The sequence below is a fragment of the Cuculus canorus genome, chromosome 16 (genome assembly GCF_017976375.1).
Source record: "Cuculus canorus isolate bCucCan1 chromosome 16, bCucCan1.pri, whole genome shotgun sequence".
Classification (NCBI taxonomy): Eukaryota; Metazoa; Chordata; class Aves; order Cuculiformes; family Cuculidae; genus Cuculus; species Cuculus canorus.
In genome coordinates, this window is record NC_071416.1 from 3,085,814 (window position 1) to 3,102,997 (window position 17,184).

General features: G+C 43.6%; 1 protein-coding gene across 1 annotated transcript in view; it reads right to left on the reverse strand.

The window, feature by feature from the left end:
* The window catches only part of LOC104063215 (ubiquinol-cytochrome-c reductase complex assembly factor 1), a 45,949-nt gene that overhangs the window by 13,777 nt on the left and 14,988 nt on the right, over positions 1 to 17,184 (reverse strand). Inside the window, exons 6-7 of the mRNA XM_054081578.1 lie at positions 14,874 to 14,931; positions 9,991 to 10,099 (exon numbers count right to left, since the gene is read on the reverse strand). Of these exons, the coding sequence (XP_053937553.1) occupies positions 9,991 to 10,099; positions 14,874 to 14,931 (167 nt within the window). The remainder of the gene's footprint in view (positions 1 to 9,990; positions 10,100 to 14,873; positions 14,932 to 17,184) is intronic.

Consider the following 17,184-nt stretch of genomic DNA (forward strand, 5'->3'; position numbering starts at 1 on the left):
ACTCCCTGCCATGGGCAGGGACACCTCCCACTGGATCCGGTTGCTCCAAGCCCCATCCAACCTGGCCTGGAACACCTCCAGGGATGGGGCAGCCATGGCTTCTCTGGGCAACCTGGGCCAGGGCCTCCCCACCCTCACAGCAAAATATTTCTTCCCAAGATCTCATCTCAATCTCCCATCTTGCCACTCAAAACTGTTCCCCTTCATCCTGTCCCTGCACTCCCCGACCAAGAGCCCCTCCCCAGCTTTCCTGGAGCCCCTTTCAGTGTTGGAAGCTGCTCTAAGGTCTCCCTGGAGCCTTCTCTTCTCCAGGCTGAACAACCCCAACCCTCCCAGCCTGTGCTCAGATGGGAGGTGCTCCAGTCCTTGGATAATCTCCGTGGCCTCCTCTGGACTCCTCTGGACTCCAACAGCTCCATGTCCCTCCTGTGCTGAGGACTCCAGAGCTGAAGACAGGAATCCAGGTGGGGTCTCACCAGACCAGAGCAGTAGCATCTACAAAGAGCAGGAACTGCCCACACTTTTAGTATGAACGAGACAAATGATTGCATAGTCCAGGTGACACCCTCTAAGGCCACTGGTCATTCGCAGCCCTGCCAGCCTGCTGCTACCTACTGAATATACTTGGAATTACGGAAAGCCATCCGAAAAACAATCCAGATCAGTGTTGCTCACTTCACATATACGGAGACTGTACTGATCCCATCCTCCATCCATGATATCCACAGCAGGAGCTGAATCTCCCCTTTCATGTGCAGTTGTTCTTGTGGACATAAAGCCAATCTGACCTACTTGAAAATCAACATGATGTATGTTTTGGCAGCAACAGAGATCTCTACAAACAGACACAATGGCAATTTGGTGAAATCCTTCAACCTTTTGTATTACTTCCTCTGCTTTGAGCATGGAAACAACAACATTCAAGTTCTAACACAAGTTAGATAATGATAATTCACTGGTTAGTATCAACAGAGATTCAGCAAGTGCTGTGTATGACCAGAAACAGAAAAGAAGACACAGCAACCAAGGACAGACAAGGGAATAGAAAGAATCTATTGTGATTCCCAAACCAGGATGGAAAACACAACAGTTCGCCCAGATATGTACAAAAGTATAATCTGCCATTGCTTATTCTAAAATAATAAAGGCAACCAAAGAAGCAAGTAAGCGTGAAAGAGAACACTGGAATTATTGAATGGATTGCATTTGCACTTCCTTATCATTACCGTTTACTGCGGCAATTGTTAGCAAAAGCAGTTAAGAATAAGCACTTCATAGAGCTGCCAAATTTGTAAATGGATAAAATGGGCCAGAGAAGTCAGAAAATGAAGTAACAAAGGGAAAACACAGACATTTGCATCCCCCCTCCCTAGCCAGGCTACAAGGCACTGCAGTGACAGCACTGTAACCATGAGGATATGGTGTCTGCAACAGAATTCAAGAGTGGCCTATGAAGTGGTGCAACAATGAAAAGGGCACAGAACTGCTTGCAGGAAAAGATCCAGACTGCCAGCCCACTCCCAGGACACCCTGCAGGCTCTGGAAGTGAAAAACACCTGGAGCAGAGACAGTCCAGAGATGTAATGCCATAGAGGGCAACAAAGAGAGGCAATCCCTGCAGCAGCTTTCAGAATACAGAGGAACAATGTCTAGGTCAGAGGGAGAAAATGAGGAGGCACGAGGATACTAGCAAAGGAAAGCAGTGATGACGGCAAATGTGGGATTTAGGATGGGAAAGCATGCATCATTTCCCTGATTCCACCAGCATCTCTATGCTGTGAAAATAAAAACTCTGCAGTTGTGTTGAGAAGTAATTTCACTGCTCAACATTTGAATTCTGGGGACTACACTACGTTCTGGGGAGCTTGAGGAGTCAGAGCTTGAGGGCAGCACTTAACACCTACCAGCACTGCATGGTAAAATCAGGTTTGGCACGCGAGTCCCACTGGTGCCCAACGCGCAGGGGATCGGAGGAGTGTTTCTAGAAAAGGTGCTACAAGGCAGTTCCGGTGTATTTCTTGCAGGAATCAGAGGGAGGCACAAAACAGACCACAGACACTACCTTACAGTAAAAGGATCCAACACATCTGGGAAACCTAAATTGACTTTTCCATGTCAGTCTCTACAGAAAACTGGGGCAAGCCAGAAGAAAAGAACCCAGGCATATATTATACCTTGACTTTAACAACGGGTACTCTTGGCACACCCCAACTACGCCCAGATTTCAGCCAGCCAGCTGCATTAGTTCCATGGGCACTGGTTCTAGGACAACTACATAAAAACAACATGAGAGACAAACCCTGATTTCAGAAGTCCATGACCTGGGAGAGCTAAATATGCATTGTCATGCGTGATGTTTGTTCCAGAACTCATCATGGTCCAGATATTTTCAAGGTAGCATTCCATACACAGGCATTTTCCTGCCAATTTAAGTTATTAAGATCCTCAGCATCAAATTTACTGATTTTACTCTGGAAGCAGCCCCTGATGCTATTATTCATTTGTGAAACGACAAAATACTGGACACTTGATGTGAACTTTTGAGCAATTCGAGAAAGGATCATTGTGTCCCTGTCCATCACAGTGAGGTTGGAACTAGATGATCTTTAAGATCCCTTACAACCCAAATTAGTCTATGATTCTACGATTAAGGGTTGATGAACTATTTCTTTTGTGATGTTATTAAAACACTCAGTTCAGTTAAATCACATCATATAATACCTGGTATCCTGGTGAACAAAAAAAGCACCAAACCCCTCCACAGCAACTTTGTATCTCACTACTTTGGCGAGTTTTTTTTTTTTAAAAAAAAGCAAACACTAGAAACTGTAAGATTTGATCTTTTACATTTCCTAAATAGTTATCAAAAAAACTCACAACATTTTTCTCCTTAAAATGTCCCAGCAAAGCCACACATTTCAAAATCTACACAGATCAGTTGGAATTAACCCTTCTCCTCTTTACTTTCATAGTTTTAAAACTTTTTTCTAACTGTACTAAATGCTATTCGCTATCTCATATCCAAACCGATTTCCTCAAACAAAATAATAGAATAATAGAATAGTTTGGGTTGGAAGGGAATTTAAAGATCCAGTTCCAACGCCCTTGCCATGGGCAGGGTCATCCCACTGGATCAGGATGCCCAACCGCCTCCAACCAGGCCCTGAACATCTCCAGGGATGGGGCAGCCACAACTTCCCTGGGCAACCTGGGCCAGTGTCTCACCACTCTCGTCGTGAAGAAATTCTTCCTTATGTCCAGTCTAACTCTGCCTCTCTCCAGTTTACACCCATTGCCCCTCATCCTATCACTAGAAGCCTCTGTGAACAGTCCCTCCCCAGCTTTCTTGTAGCCCCTTCAGGTACTGGAAGGTCACTACAAGATCTCCTTGGAGCCTTCTCTTCTCCAGGCTGAACAACCCAACTCTCTCAGCCTGTCCTCGTATGGGAGGTGCTCCAGCCCTCAGATCATCTTTGTAGCCTTCTCTGGACCCGTTCCAACAGTTCCATCTCCTTCTCACGTTTAGGATTCCAGCACTGGACACAATACTCCAGATGAGGTCTCACAAGAGAGGAACAGAGGTACAGAATCACCTCCCTCGCCCTGCTGGCCATGCTGCTTTTGATGCAGCCCAGGATCGCTACCTGCTCTGTAATGTTTTCCTTCAGCACACTCGGCTCCCTCTCCACCACAGCACTCGAATGCTGCACACACTCTCCTCCTGCCCCTGTTCTTCCATGATATCGCAGCTTCATCTGCACATCCCAAATTGACTGCATGACTTCCCACTGGATTTTAGACAGGCCTGAAAAGGCCCCCCCAAGTGATCACGTACCGTAGCATCCCACCACAGTGAATCAGCTGCAATAGTTCTGTTCATCCATAGATCAGGTTCTACCTCAAACTGCTATCAGTGTTACGCCCCGTCCTCCCATCTTCTGAAGCCATGCTGGAATCTCGCTTGTCTCACTCTAAGTCTTCAGTTAGAAGTGTCAGACTTCTTGTTCTCCACAGTTAGAATAACTTAAACAGAATTATATCAAGTTTCAAAAGTTCTGTACCTACTGTAAAGTAAAATGGCATTTTTAATGATCTGAAATCTTCTAACTGTGAAGAAAACCGAGACAGAAAATGATGTTCAAGTTCACACAGCTGAATTCTGCTCTTGGTTACAATGATGTGAACCATGTTATTGATTCTGATGGCGCCGCTTCAGATGTACACCAGTGTAACTGAGAGCAAATCACAGTCGCTGTGCAGAAACAGCTCCAGCTACAAGCAAAACAAAGGCCGAATTGTGCTACGCAGAGCAGAGCCAATAAACGGATTCAAGAGACACCAAGGTGCGTTCCTGGAAAAAAGGGGGCAGGGGTCTAAGTGGTCTGGTGGGAAAACAGGAAAGTGAGATTAAGATAAATTAAACCAGCTTTGGCACACTGGGGTGACAGCCCCTCCTGTTCCTATCTCTTCTGCAGTTTTTAGAACAGACATGGTTATAAAATGAATTGTTATCTTGCACTGAAAAAACTCACTCATTTCAGAAACGAAAATGCCACTGCAACACACGAGACTAACGCTGTTAACATGAGCCTACAACAACCGACAGGCATTTGAATAAAGCTGGGTGGATCTTCCTAAGGCAGGATGCGATTTGCACCCAGAAGTGTTAGCACGGGGTTCCTAGAGGGGGGCAGCAGGAAAGGGTGCTGGAGCTTTTCTTGATGCTTGGTTTTGTGGCTTTTTGGGGGGAGGGGGAGAGCATCTTTTTTTTTTAAATTTAATCTTGTATCTACTGTCCAATTATCAGCTGAAATCTCGTTCCAGGGAACTCTGGCATCTGCAAGTCCTTCTGATCAACTCGGCAGTTTTACCTAAGGGTATTAAAATACACTTAAACTTCTAACAACTACTTTTATATACACACAGTTACTGAAACACAATACCCAGGTCATTAAGGTTAACCTTCAGGTTGCTAAAGAACTCTGTTAGAAGACAAATAGCAGTGATTTCTAGCGCTGAGTTCCCCTTACAAACTGATGAGAGAGCTGCCAGCCTGCCTTGCATAAATCTGCCTGCTGCAAGCCACAAGGTGGAGATCTCTGGCAAAGCAGGACCGAAAGGAAGTCTTTTACCCAGCCTAATGTTACTATTAACACTTTGAGCCATTGCATCAAGCCAATTTTTCTGTTTGTTTTTAAAGTTTGATAGAAATGTCACTAGTGGAAAAATTAAGTCAAGAGCACTGGTTAGCCACAGGACTGGACACACCTGGCTGCAAACCCACCAAAAGCAACTGACTTCATTAGTGCTAGGGACAGCGGAGTAAAATTTATATCTGAAATATGCCTGCACCAGTAGAAATTGCTGAGGCCACAGGCTCTCCCTATGTTTTTACAGCTGTGTCAAGTTTGGGTTTCTGAGTCTCGCCGACATTCAGGAGTGCTGAAGGAGCTCAGGCTAACAGGTCCCAAAACTTTGGAGCTGAGACTTAGATTTCAGCAATTTTAACAACCAGGTTTTGAAATAATACGAAGTCCATTTGGAGTTGGAGCTGATGTAAATTAGTAGTTAAAATGTCTTAAAATCTATCACTTTCGGCTCCGATGAATTTGTATATTTAAGAGCAGATGGCATATTTTAATAAACCATCAATACCAATTCAGGAGTGTAGTATCCACTTTCTGCACCAAGTGCTGGAATTGTTGCTAGATATGGAAATGAGTAGAAGAACTGCAACGATGTCTGTCAGCAAGTTAAACTAACTGCATCCAACCGGCAATTTCATACAGGTGCTCTGTCACGTATACCAAGCCAGGAAAGTACCAGTCAAGAGCTAAATTCTGACCTTCGATACCCTGCACAAGAGAAAAAGCAGGGCAGGGATAACTTAGTGCCCTAAAAGTATTCCGTAAAGTTTCTTTTTACTTAACTTCTGACAAAGGCTCAGATTCTAAAATTTGAAAGCACCAGCAGAGGAAAACTAATGTCGTCTTTTTTTTCACCTATCCTTCTTATCATGACATATTTAACTACCTTGTTTTGGAGGTAGAATATACACTAGTTGTAGGACTAAATTACTTGAAAATAAATAGCTGTTACACAAATTCCTCAATCAGCTCACAAACCCTTTGTCATTACCTCAGCTTCATTTGAAAAGAACCACCATGGATAAATATATCGAGATTAATAAGTGGAATCTAATGCTTAGGGTTTCTGTCCTTTACTTGTTTGTTACTTACAACTCCTTGCAGTTGCTAAAGCTGAGATGTGAGAAAGAGTTCAATCAGGGTACACCTTTGTGAAGGAGAGGAAGGTAGGTGAAGAGGAGTGAACAGACATGGGCAGGGACACCTCCCACTGGATCTGGTGCTCCAAACCCCATCCAACCTGGCCTGGAACACCTCCAGGGATGGGGCAGCCACCACTTCCCGGGGCAACCTTTTTCACTGCGTCACGACTGTTGCAGTAACAAATTTCTTCCTAAAATCTAATCTAAATCTACCCTTCTCAAAGGAAGGAAAATAAAGCAATGACAAGGAGCAAGGGAACAGCTAAGCTCTTCAAACATCAGTACAAAAATGATTTTCATCTAGCACACAATAAATACTACCAGAATAGACTAGAAAGTTCATTCATCTTGACAAAATAATGAAGGAAAGATTAGGAATAATTAAACGATGAAAGAAAAATAATCACTAAAACATTATGGAAGCCCAATGCCTTCACAAATGCTGTAGGGAAAAGAATAATCCTGAGCTTTAAGTTTACAGTCTAAGAGAGTTCACTGCCTTCTTACACACCCTTAGGGCCTGGTCCAGTTCGCCTTTACCTCAAGAGTTCACGTTCTCTCACAAGGAGTCTCGTTAAAATCAATGGGCCTCTGTGCAGCTGAACTGTATTAAATATACACACAGATGTAACTGTTTTTGAGATCAAGCCTTTAAATGTGTACATACTTCACTTAAGCATCAGCTTTTGCCACATAAAAGCTACGTTAACACTAGGTTACAGTCAAAAGTGTATTACAGAAATCATTATTGCAAACTAAGCATGCTTGTTACTACACTGCATGATCATTATTACAAACAAAGACTGTGACACTTAAGTTCAAGAATAAACTCAAAAGATGCCTAACCTGCCAAGGCAGAGAATGAATGGCATCTAAACAACTTCAGATCTCCTTTCAGTTGCACCATACAGCAGCCATACCATTATAACATGCATGTATTAACACTGGGGGCTACAGATTGGATGAAAACCTAAGGACACTGCTGGGTTTTTTACGCTTTGGGGAATTTTGGAGAGTGATGGAATAGTTTAGTTTGCAGAAATGGAAACCCTGTGCTTCCTTTTACAAAGCGCTGACTGTAAGCGCTACCTTTTTTCCCCCTCTTAAAGCTTACTGAAGAAAATCCCAAGAGTTCTGACTTGCACCATGCTTCACTTTTGAGTTCTGCATACTCTTAAGGGCAGCAAACAGCAAGCTCTGCTCCTCTCTGCTGCTTCACATCCTGCAAGGAAAACTTCAAGCTGGCATTTGAGGTTAGTTCAGACAAGGCAAAATGACGGTCAAGAGAAATAGAGAAATAACTTTGCATAAGCAGCAATGTCTCTGCACACAGATGGGATCAAAACATCCCTGAAGAGATTAGGGGGGGGGCTTTTTATTTTTCACTTTTCAAGAAGAGCAGCCTTGAACTACACTTGAAATGAAGATCCGAGCAGTCTCCAGTTCCTACAGAAAGCAGAATCAACCACTGATATGACATGGAAGGCATCGGATAAGGACAAAAGTGCCTAAGCTATTTCATTCATCCTCTTTCTCTGGTACTACGGTCTAACTTGTCCAGGTTCACTCATGTTGCCTTATGGCATCTGACCAGTGAAGTGAAGATTCCCATGCTGGAATTTATCCAAGTCTATTAATTTAGCAAGAAATTCTAAGATTCCTGAATTTAGATTTAATCCAAAAGAAGATTAAGAGGATGATGTGTATTTAAAAGCAAGCTGTAACATAGTAAAGCTATGGAATTCCCAATAACTAAGAAAAAAAGCCATGCAGATGGCATGACTGAAGTTACACCAGAACTCTCTAAAACCACATACAAAATAAAAGATCAGAGAGAAACTTGTTGAATTACTAATTGCATCCCCAATCCTAACTCATAGGGGTCGATTCCCTTGTTTGTCACCAGGAGGAATATCCTAGCAGGAACATCTCCTTTGGTTATGTGGCTGACAATACATAGTTATTGCTATATGAAAACCATCACTTCTCTAAGTCTAATGCATCTTAATCACAAACCTCTATTTAATCACTAAACAATTCTTTTCCACAGCGCAGGAGATCTTTCCCAGCCCTAATCTCCCACGAGAAGTACCCTGAACACAGGCATCCTCAACTGTATCAGGTCTCCTATTACCACTGTGATACTGTGGTTATGGAAATGATCTCCTCTTTCTGTGCTGCCTTCTCTGAAGGCTTTCACGAAACAAGGCTGGAGAAACCCATTTACAGACTTCAAGGCCAGAAACAACCATTAAAACTAACTACCATAACCATCCTCAGAACAGGCCAAAAAGAGTCAACCTTGTTTTTCCTTCAAACTCGCAGATGAACTATCTTTGCAGCCACTCTTCTCCTTATAATGTTTCTTTTGTGACAAAGACACAGAGAAGAAGATTCAAAAGTGAAAAATAAACTAATGGCCAGTTATAGTCATGTACAGGAACTTAAGATAAAAACCTTGTGCCTGAACCTTCCTTTTAGTTGCATTCCTAGATGTAGAGAAAACTCAAAGCTCTGCTGAAATGTCTTAAGTTGCCATTATACGTTTGGCACAAGTGATGTTTCTGCGTACCTCACTGCTTATTCCTGTTCACAAATGCCCACTCTGTTACAGCAGCATTTGTTTCTGCAATCCCACGGCAAACCACAGGGCAAATTACTGACTTCCAGACAAAGCAAGATCTTCATCCAGGCCACGGTGCAGTTTCAGAAGCAAGGCCAGTGGCTCGATACAAGAAGCTGTACAGCTGTAGGAATGAAAGGTAAGGGGCATGGGCTACATATGAGGTTCGACACAAAAAACTTGAGATGAACTCTACAGCTTGGTAACCAAGGGCAGGAGGGGAGAGAGAGTGTGACAGGTATAGAACATGTCACATGTCATGGTGAGACAACGCCCAGCTCGATCGCTTCACTCAGTATGATTTGACGTGTGTTTGAATACAGACATTTTCTTACCCTCAGTTGGAAACTGTTAGTCTGGAAGAATGAACAGTGAATTCACATCAAGTTTCTTGTGAAACTGAAGAAATCCACAACAGTAACATCTCAATTATTGACTGAGCCTTATGGTGAAGAGATCCCAAAGATCAGTCAGTGCTCAAAGGAACCCATTTCTTATTCTGTAGAAGATATAGAATCATAGAATGGTTTGGGTTGGAAGGGACCATGCAGCCCACCCAGTCCAACTCCCCTGCAGCAAGCAGGGACATCTTAGACTAAATGAGGCTGCTCAGAGTCCCATCCAACCTGACCTTGAACGTTCTCAGGGATGGGGCATCTACCACCTCTCCGGGCAACCTGCGCCAGTGTTTCACAACCCTCAGTGAAAAAAAATTCTTCCTAAGATCTAATCTAAATTTCTCTTTTAGTTTAAAACCATTCTCCCTTGTCCTACCTTCAACCGCCTTTCAGAAAATGATCTGTGGAATTGCTTTAAGCATTGGCAGAACCGTGTGCAGCCGTGTGTCAGCTCAGAAGGGAACTACTGTGAAGGCGAGTGCAGTTGATTTTCTTAATTTGCTAAATAAAGAGAATTTCTGGCACAGTCTTGGGGTTTTTTTGTGTATACCAGCTCAAGCTAACAAACAAGTAAACAAGCAGCTCTGGGTTGATTCCTAGCCATTCTTCTAAGGTACGCAAAATCACAAAAGCATTGAAAGATGCAAATCACATGACTGTCAACACCAGAGATCACTTACCCCCATGACCTTACCACGCTGTTCAACATCCTCCCACATGCAGTGAACAATATAGCGACACATGTATTTTCCAGTGCGTCCCTCCTGCTTCATTCGTACTAGGCACATCCTGCAGGAACATAAAAACCAAATTCATGGCTTCCAGTTTTACTTCCAATGTGAAGAGTAAATTTAATATAGTTCAAGTTATTTAAGATTCTCCTTACAGCGTGTGGTTGGTTTGTTTTTAAATAGACTATCACAAACTTTTCTATTCTGTGTTTCAGAGCTGGATCTGCTGGATTTTGACCAATCCAGCCGCGGAATAGCAACAGTGGGCTTTATTCTGGCTGAATAAAGCACTGTAATCTAGTTAAACAGTACCGCAACCTGAATTCCTCAGCCTTAAGAACATATCACCTTCGGAGCAGGAACAAATGCCTTGTTCCAACCCTAGGCTCCACGCCAGCTGTAATTCAGCCTGGGGAACTGAAGTACTGTGAGAGTCTGAACCAGCCAAGCTGTGGAAGCTTAAGCAAGCTACAGACTTCACCCAAATTCACATTAGCAATGCCCTAAATTATTTCAGCTACAGGGGTCTTTGGACACATGTCCAACCACTCGGCAAAAGCCCTGACCCACAGTACATGTTAGAACCCACAAGTTTGTAAGTGCATTGTGGGACCTTAATGAGAATACCTGCTTGAGTAGTTTTACATATTTTTTTAAGCATTAAAGCCACCTGAACTTCATTGCTGCTGTTCTATCTAAAAATAAATCACAGAATGGTTTGGGTTGGAAGGGACTGTAAAGATCATCCAATTGCAAACCCCCTGCCATGGGCAGGGAACAAAATTTCATCAGAACAAAACGTTTATTTTGCCTCTTTCACACCATCTGTAACCAACATGAACTGAAATCTAGGCTAATCCCTCCCAAAGCTGCAAGACTAGGCCCATCACCAGTCCCACCTCCCACACCTCTCTCATCAGCTCTGCTCTGGTGTTCTGAGTCAGGAGTGCTTGTCCAGGACTGACTGTAGAGGAGGTGATTCTCAAACCCCAGCGCTGGCAGGCAGCATCGCTGGGCATGGAGACGTTCTACAGATGGAAAACTGCTCAAGAGAAATTCTTCTCACAGCTTGTGTAAAGCAACAGAGCAAGAGCTGCTGGAGGCCACGCTGAAGCAGTTGCATACTACCAGTAATGAATGCACCACAAGAGTTAAGAGGTAAAAATAATGACTTTTCTTGTTCATTTCTTCAGTGGACATATGATCTGTGCCTCCGTGCAGGCATTAAACATATTTGACGATCTATGAATGCCAGCTCAACAGGGAGAATCACAATCACTTGACACTTGTCTGCTGAGCTGACCTGTGAAAGGACAGATGCTGATCTCAACAATGGATTCTATCTTGTCTACTGATCAGTAAATATATTTCTTAACCTGCAAAGGAAGCAAAACTTATTGCCAGCAATGAGCCACGGGGACAAAACAAACTGAAGATAACAGAAACTGCATTAGTCCTTTGTTCTTTTTATCTGCCTCAGAGCATTTTAGTCTCATAGAAAGGCCACTCAACTCGTACACTAAAACGGAAAGAAGAAAAGCCTGCAGACCAGAATCTCTAGATGGAGTTTCTGAAAAGGACGCTGGCCATACGAGAGACAGCCTGGGCTCCAGCACAGGTGAGGTGGAACAGGGACAGAAGACTGGAGAGAGGGAGTAGGGTGTGATGGTCTTAGAGGTCTTTTCCAACCTCAATGATTCTACGACAAGCAGACCAATGGTCACCAGATAGAGTGACTGAGGGTGGAGAAGGGGGAGAGCAGCAGTCAAGGAAGGGAATGTTGGGAAGCCTGTGCCTATTTCTGTCCCAGGAAATGGCTGTGTAAGGATTCCCAAGGGATACACTGCAGCAGTGACAATCCATTCAACAGCACCACTGTCCCAGCAAACAAATGCAATTAAGATAGTATAAAGAAATGAATCCTCATCTTGCTCACAGAAAGACGAAAAAGCCTCCTAAACCAATGGTCTAGAACTCGGAGAACGGCTGTCCAGCTACCAGTCCTTCCACAAAACAAAGCCACAAAGAGTTTAAAACTTCTGTCTTACCTCAACCTGTTTCAAAACCTTTGTTCCTCTTGTACATTTATATAAGTGAGCTGTATGAAAAAGTTAATCAGTAAGTCTTACTGTATTCTAAGTTTTTACACACTCTTAACAAGTCAAAAAGACTCAGTTTAAAAGACTAATTTAGGGCTAAAAAAAGCATTTTTATATGTCTTTTGCTGAATACGCAAGCTTGGGGTGGGGAGTAACAGTGGCTTGGCAAGAAAACCTCCTCCTGAGCATAAATACTGGTTCCTATCCAGCCTGCCTTCAGTGGTGGGGAAGCAGGAGGAGAGCACAGCGCAGACCAACACCAACAATCGGTCACTGATGAGCAGGGCTGGAGTGGTGTTCCGAGTAAAACCTGCTACCCATGAAGCCTCAAAGGCGGCTCTGTGTTTGAACGCACAGTGCTGTCACAGAGCCATTCTGCAGCGCCACGAGTGAGATCATGGAATTCTGCAGTTTATTTGAAAATTTGGTAGTTTGTTACTACACCTGCCATCTGGGGTTTAGAAGACACAGCCTCTTTAAAGGCTATAAACCCTCTAACTAGATCAACACAGCGTGAAACATTTTATCGCTCCACTACAGAATCTGTTCTGTAGTTTAGTCAAACATTGACTCATCTTCGTCGAACCATGAAAGCAAAATTATTCCAAACTCTCTTTAAAAAGCTGCCTACCTGACATCGGTTGGGTGGGGTAATTTATGCTGTATTTAAGCTATGTGAAGAGATCATATTAAAAGAAAATTTTATGAAAGGATGCCTGAGCCTTTTCAGGCAGGAAAGCACCTATCGCTCCACCCACCTTCGATGAGATGTGGCCATTTCCCTCAACTTCAACTGCTGCTGTCAGCATTCCCACAGAGCCAAAAGACTGGCACAAACACCAGGAGTGGCAGCTGACATGGCCCTGTCCAACTGGTGTGCGGTGGCTCAGTGCCATGCAATCCAGGAGTGAGCATGTCCTTAGGAAAAAGCCCACTCAGAGCTCCCAGGTCACTCATTCCTGCTGCCCCAGTTGCTGCAGAGCAACGATTTCTGGAGTGATGTACTTTTTTTGGAGAAATTACTCTGGCTTAACAAGACGAGTACCTACAGCAATCTCCCTCCCTGGACGTGTTCCAGGCCAGGTTGGATGGGGCTTGGAACAATCGGATCCAGTGGGAGGTGTCCCTGCCCATGGCAGGGGGTTGAACTGTACAAACTTTGAGGTCCCTTCAAATCCAAACCACTCTAGGATTCTGTGATTCCACGGAACTGATGCTCAGCGTCACAGGTTAGACTTCCCTGTCAATGCGAAATCAGGATGTTGTGAAAAAAAGTGTGTTCTTTGCAGACTCCTGTTACCCCTCTTTGCTTCCCTCCCCCAGATACTTACAGTTTGGTTTTGAATATTTAATGTACTAGCTTTCCAAATATCAATATGAATGATTAGCTTATCCATTAATTTTTTTAAAACCTTTTTTCCACAGGGAACAGTCAGACATAAATAAACTGCAAAACTCAGGGTCTCCCTTACTTGATTCCACTGATTTCATTAACTGATTATAATTTTAATTGTATTGGTAGTTTATTCATTTTTTGGTGAAATGAGCTGCCCCATCTTTCAATACATTGAGGGGGCAGGAAGGGAGGGGGGGGAAAAGGATGCAAAGCAATAAGGAACCTATGCCTACATGCAGCTATTTCAGTACAAACTTCCTTTCAGCCTTTGGATTGCTGAAAGTTTCCCGAAAGATCTGGCACTTCACAAAGATTACTGTACTCCCTTGTGCATCCCCTGACCTTTACAGGTATGTAACGTTAGCTGAAAACTTGATTTTTTTGGCTACTATTTTCCCAAATGAAAAAAGGAAAAAATTCACCGTTTAAGGTGTTAAGTATTTTTCCATGCAGCCAAGCTGGCATTCACCAACCTGCCCGTACGTTTCAGAGGTGCAAGAATAAATGCCAACGCTATGATTTGTTAAATGCTTCTGACGAGCAGCAACTTCAATCACCACAAATTCTCCCAATTTAAACCACTTATACATAAATTCAAACTGTTCCTAAAACACTCAGGTAAGATTTTTTCCACATAGGCTGAGCAAGGCTTTTAGAAAACCCATGGCACAGATCGTTCCATGGCTGAGGAATTTAGAGATGTAAAAGATGTTGCCTTCTCTATGGGTTTTTTTTTACCTTAGCAGAAAACTGCTGAAATTCAGTAATTAGTAAACTGAATATAATCACTACAGATGAGATGCTGGAGCACGCCCAGACCAGGCAACAAAGCTGGTGAAGAGTTTAGAGCACAAGCCTTAGGAGGAGCAGCTGAGGGAGTTGGGGAAAAGGAGTCTGAGGGGAGATCTCATCACTCTCTGCAGCTCCTGGAAAGGAGGTTGTAGCAACGTGGGGGTTGGTATCTTCTCCCTTGTAGCCAGTGACAAGGGAAAATGGCCTCAAGATGTGCCCAGGGAGATTTAGGTTGGATATTAGGAGGAATTTCTTTACTGAGAGTGTTGTCAAGCACTGGCAGAGGCTGCCCAGGGAGGTAGTGGAGTCCCCACCCGTGAAAGTGTTTAAAAGACAGGTAGATGTGATACGTGGGGACATGGTCTGGTGGTGGACTTAGCAGGGCTGGATCAAGGTTGGACTCGAGGATCTTAAGAGTCTTTTCCAAATGAAACCATTCTCTGGTTTGTTATCAATAACCAGAGAAAACTACTTTTTCTCACATTAAGGCACAGATCACACTGTTTCCTGAAAACAGTTTTATTACTACTTTAGTTTTCACTTACCAGACGTGCAGCTGGGCTACTAGAAACCAGGAATTCAAAGTATCAGGCATTTGGCACCCTAATGAGAGGCGGAAAAACACAAAACCAGAACAAAACGTTAATATGAATTTCATCATATTTTGCACCTAACAGACATTCACAACATCAAAATCTAAATACATGTCAGTAATTTAATTTCTGGCCTGAACAGCGCACACATATTCGAAGCAAACATAATTTACTACCACCCTTGTGCTTAAACCCCAGAATGTGCAGCCACAGGGCGCTGCACATTCCAGAAGATTTCATGTGTTAGAAATCACTTAGATAACATTGAGGGGGTGGTGGAAATTCCCATATGGACAATCAGACAAACATGAGGCTTCTAGCTAAGGAAGTCCCAAAGCAGTAGAGGACAACGGGGAAGTATCAATGGGTGCTTTGCTCTGTTCTTGCACTCTTCCTTCAACATGTGCTGCTGCCTCGTGCCAGGAACAGGACATTGCAAAAGCTGCCTTTGCTCTGATGTCGCTGTTTTGATTTACCACGTGGCTGTACAACCCACAGCACTCTCAACATACCTTGCTTCTCGTTGTTCTACAACAAGATTAAAACCACCAACAAACCACAAGACACAATTTCTGTTTCCAGACTGAGCTCTAATCCACCGTCCAGTGATGGTTTGCCCACATGGACATTCACACTATGGATCTGCATGTGCCATCAGGACGTGAGGCTGGAGATTTAGGCTATGTGGCACAGAAACCATAGTCCTCTACCTTGTGCTTGGAAAGCGTGGACCTGTGGGTTCCGCGCAGATCTTTCAGTTCCTGTCAATCCTAAAACCTCCTTTGAGGAAGCCACCTCTGCACCTGTTTCCCAGGGGATTTTTTAAGAATACCCACTAAGAGGGGTCTGACACAGTCACCTCGGCCTACCAAGCACTCGGTCCCGTCTTCTGGACTGTTCACACCCAGCTGTAAGACAGCCAGAGATTATTCAGAAATGGACTATCCAGGCAGATGTGCCTCAAGGAAGTAAACCTTACCCTTTCTGTATTGAAAGAAAAGGAGTCCTTCCCAACTCCTGTACTTCTTGGCTCTCAAGGATTACCAAGGAGGTTCACATGGTCATGAAGCAATACTTTTCTCAGCCTCTTTCTTTTCATATGCCAACTATGGGGAGGTAACCACCAGAAGAACCAAGCAAATCCTCACTATTCCTTCCTCCTCCGAGAGTCTCCAGCAGTATGAGGAGGTGCTCCAGCATCAGTGCCCATACATCACCCTTGCCACCTCTGACGCAGTAAGAAAGACACTAACAGTCTATGTTTGGAGATTAAACACAGGTTTCCCACACCCTTCTCCATTTTGGGCTCTCTCATTCCTATTATATTAGTTCATGTGCCTAGAAATGACTGCTTTGACCTAAAGACACACCAAAGCACCTCTAACCAGCGCAGGAGTACTCAATGCTTGCATTAATCAAACCACTTCAGTAAGTGAAGGTTCCCCAGGCCAGATTCAGAGCAAAGCACTTAGTTCAACAGACCGAGGTTTCTGAAGTAGATGTTCCCATGCATCAGCTTCCCACCACAGAAATCACTCTTCAGCGGAAAGCAAAGCTCACACCTTTACTACTGGAAACACGGAAAGTTTTTAAAGACCTATTCAGAACCCAGGACGGAAGAATTTCTTTCTCTAACTTTCCAAGTGCTGCACTTCTATTTTTATAATTCCTTTTTTAGCTTCTATATTAAGACTGTCCACATCATAAATTTAAAGGAGAGATGGCTCCTTTAAAGAAACGAGCTTGCCCTCAGATATCAGCTTTATAAAAAGAATGCAACTCTAAAATCTGGGGTTTTGGAACATCTTATTCTGGTAATACTAACTGGGGAGAAGGATCCATCCAAGAATCACAGAGATTATTCCTTCAGAATAGAGCCTGATACAGAAAACATCTCTGACGCTAAATCTACCTATGAAATTCGAGTATCTGTTATCAGCTGGGGAATAAATCTATTCTGCCCACAGAACACATCCTGTCCACGTGTCTGTGTACAGTAAGGGACAGGAATGCTCACGATCATGAGGACATACCTCTTCCTCCAGTTATATTCTGCATTTAAAATTCATCAGGTAAGGGATGCAAAACTTCAACGCAGAATTTCTTTCACAATAGATCATCTTTGCCACTAACAGAATTTTGGGAAGGACACAGTGGGATAATATCCCCACATCCTGCAAAAAAGCATGTGGACCAGGTCAACGTTCCTGAGTGCAACAGAGAGCAGCACATGCCTACATGGGGCTTGTTGGGCTAAGAGAAA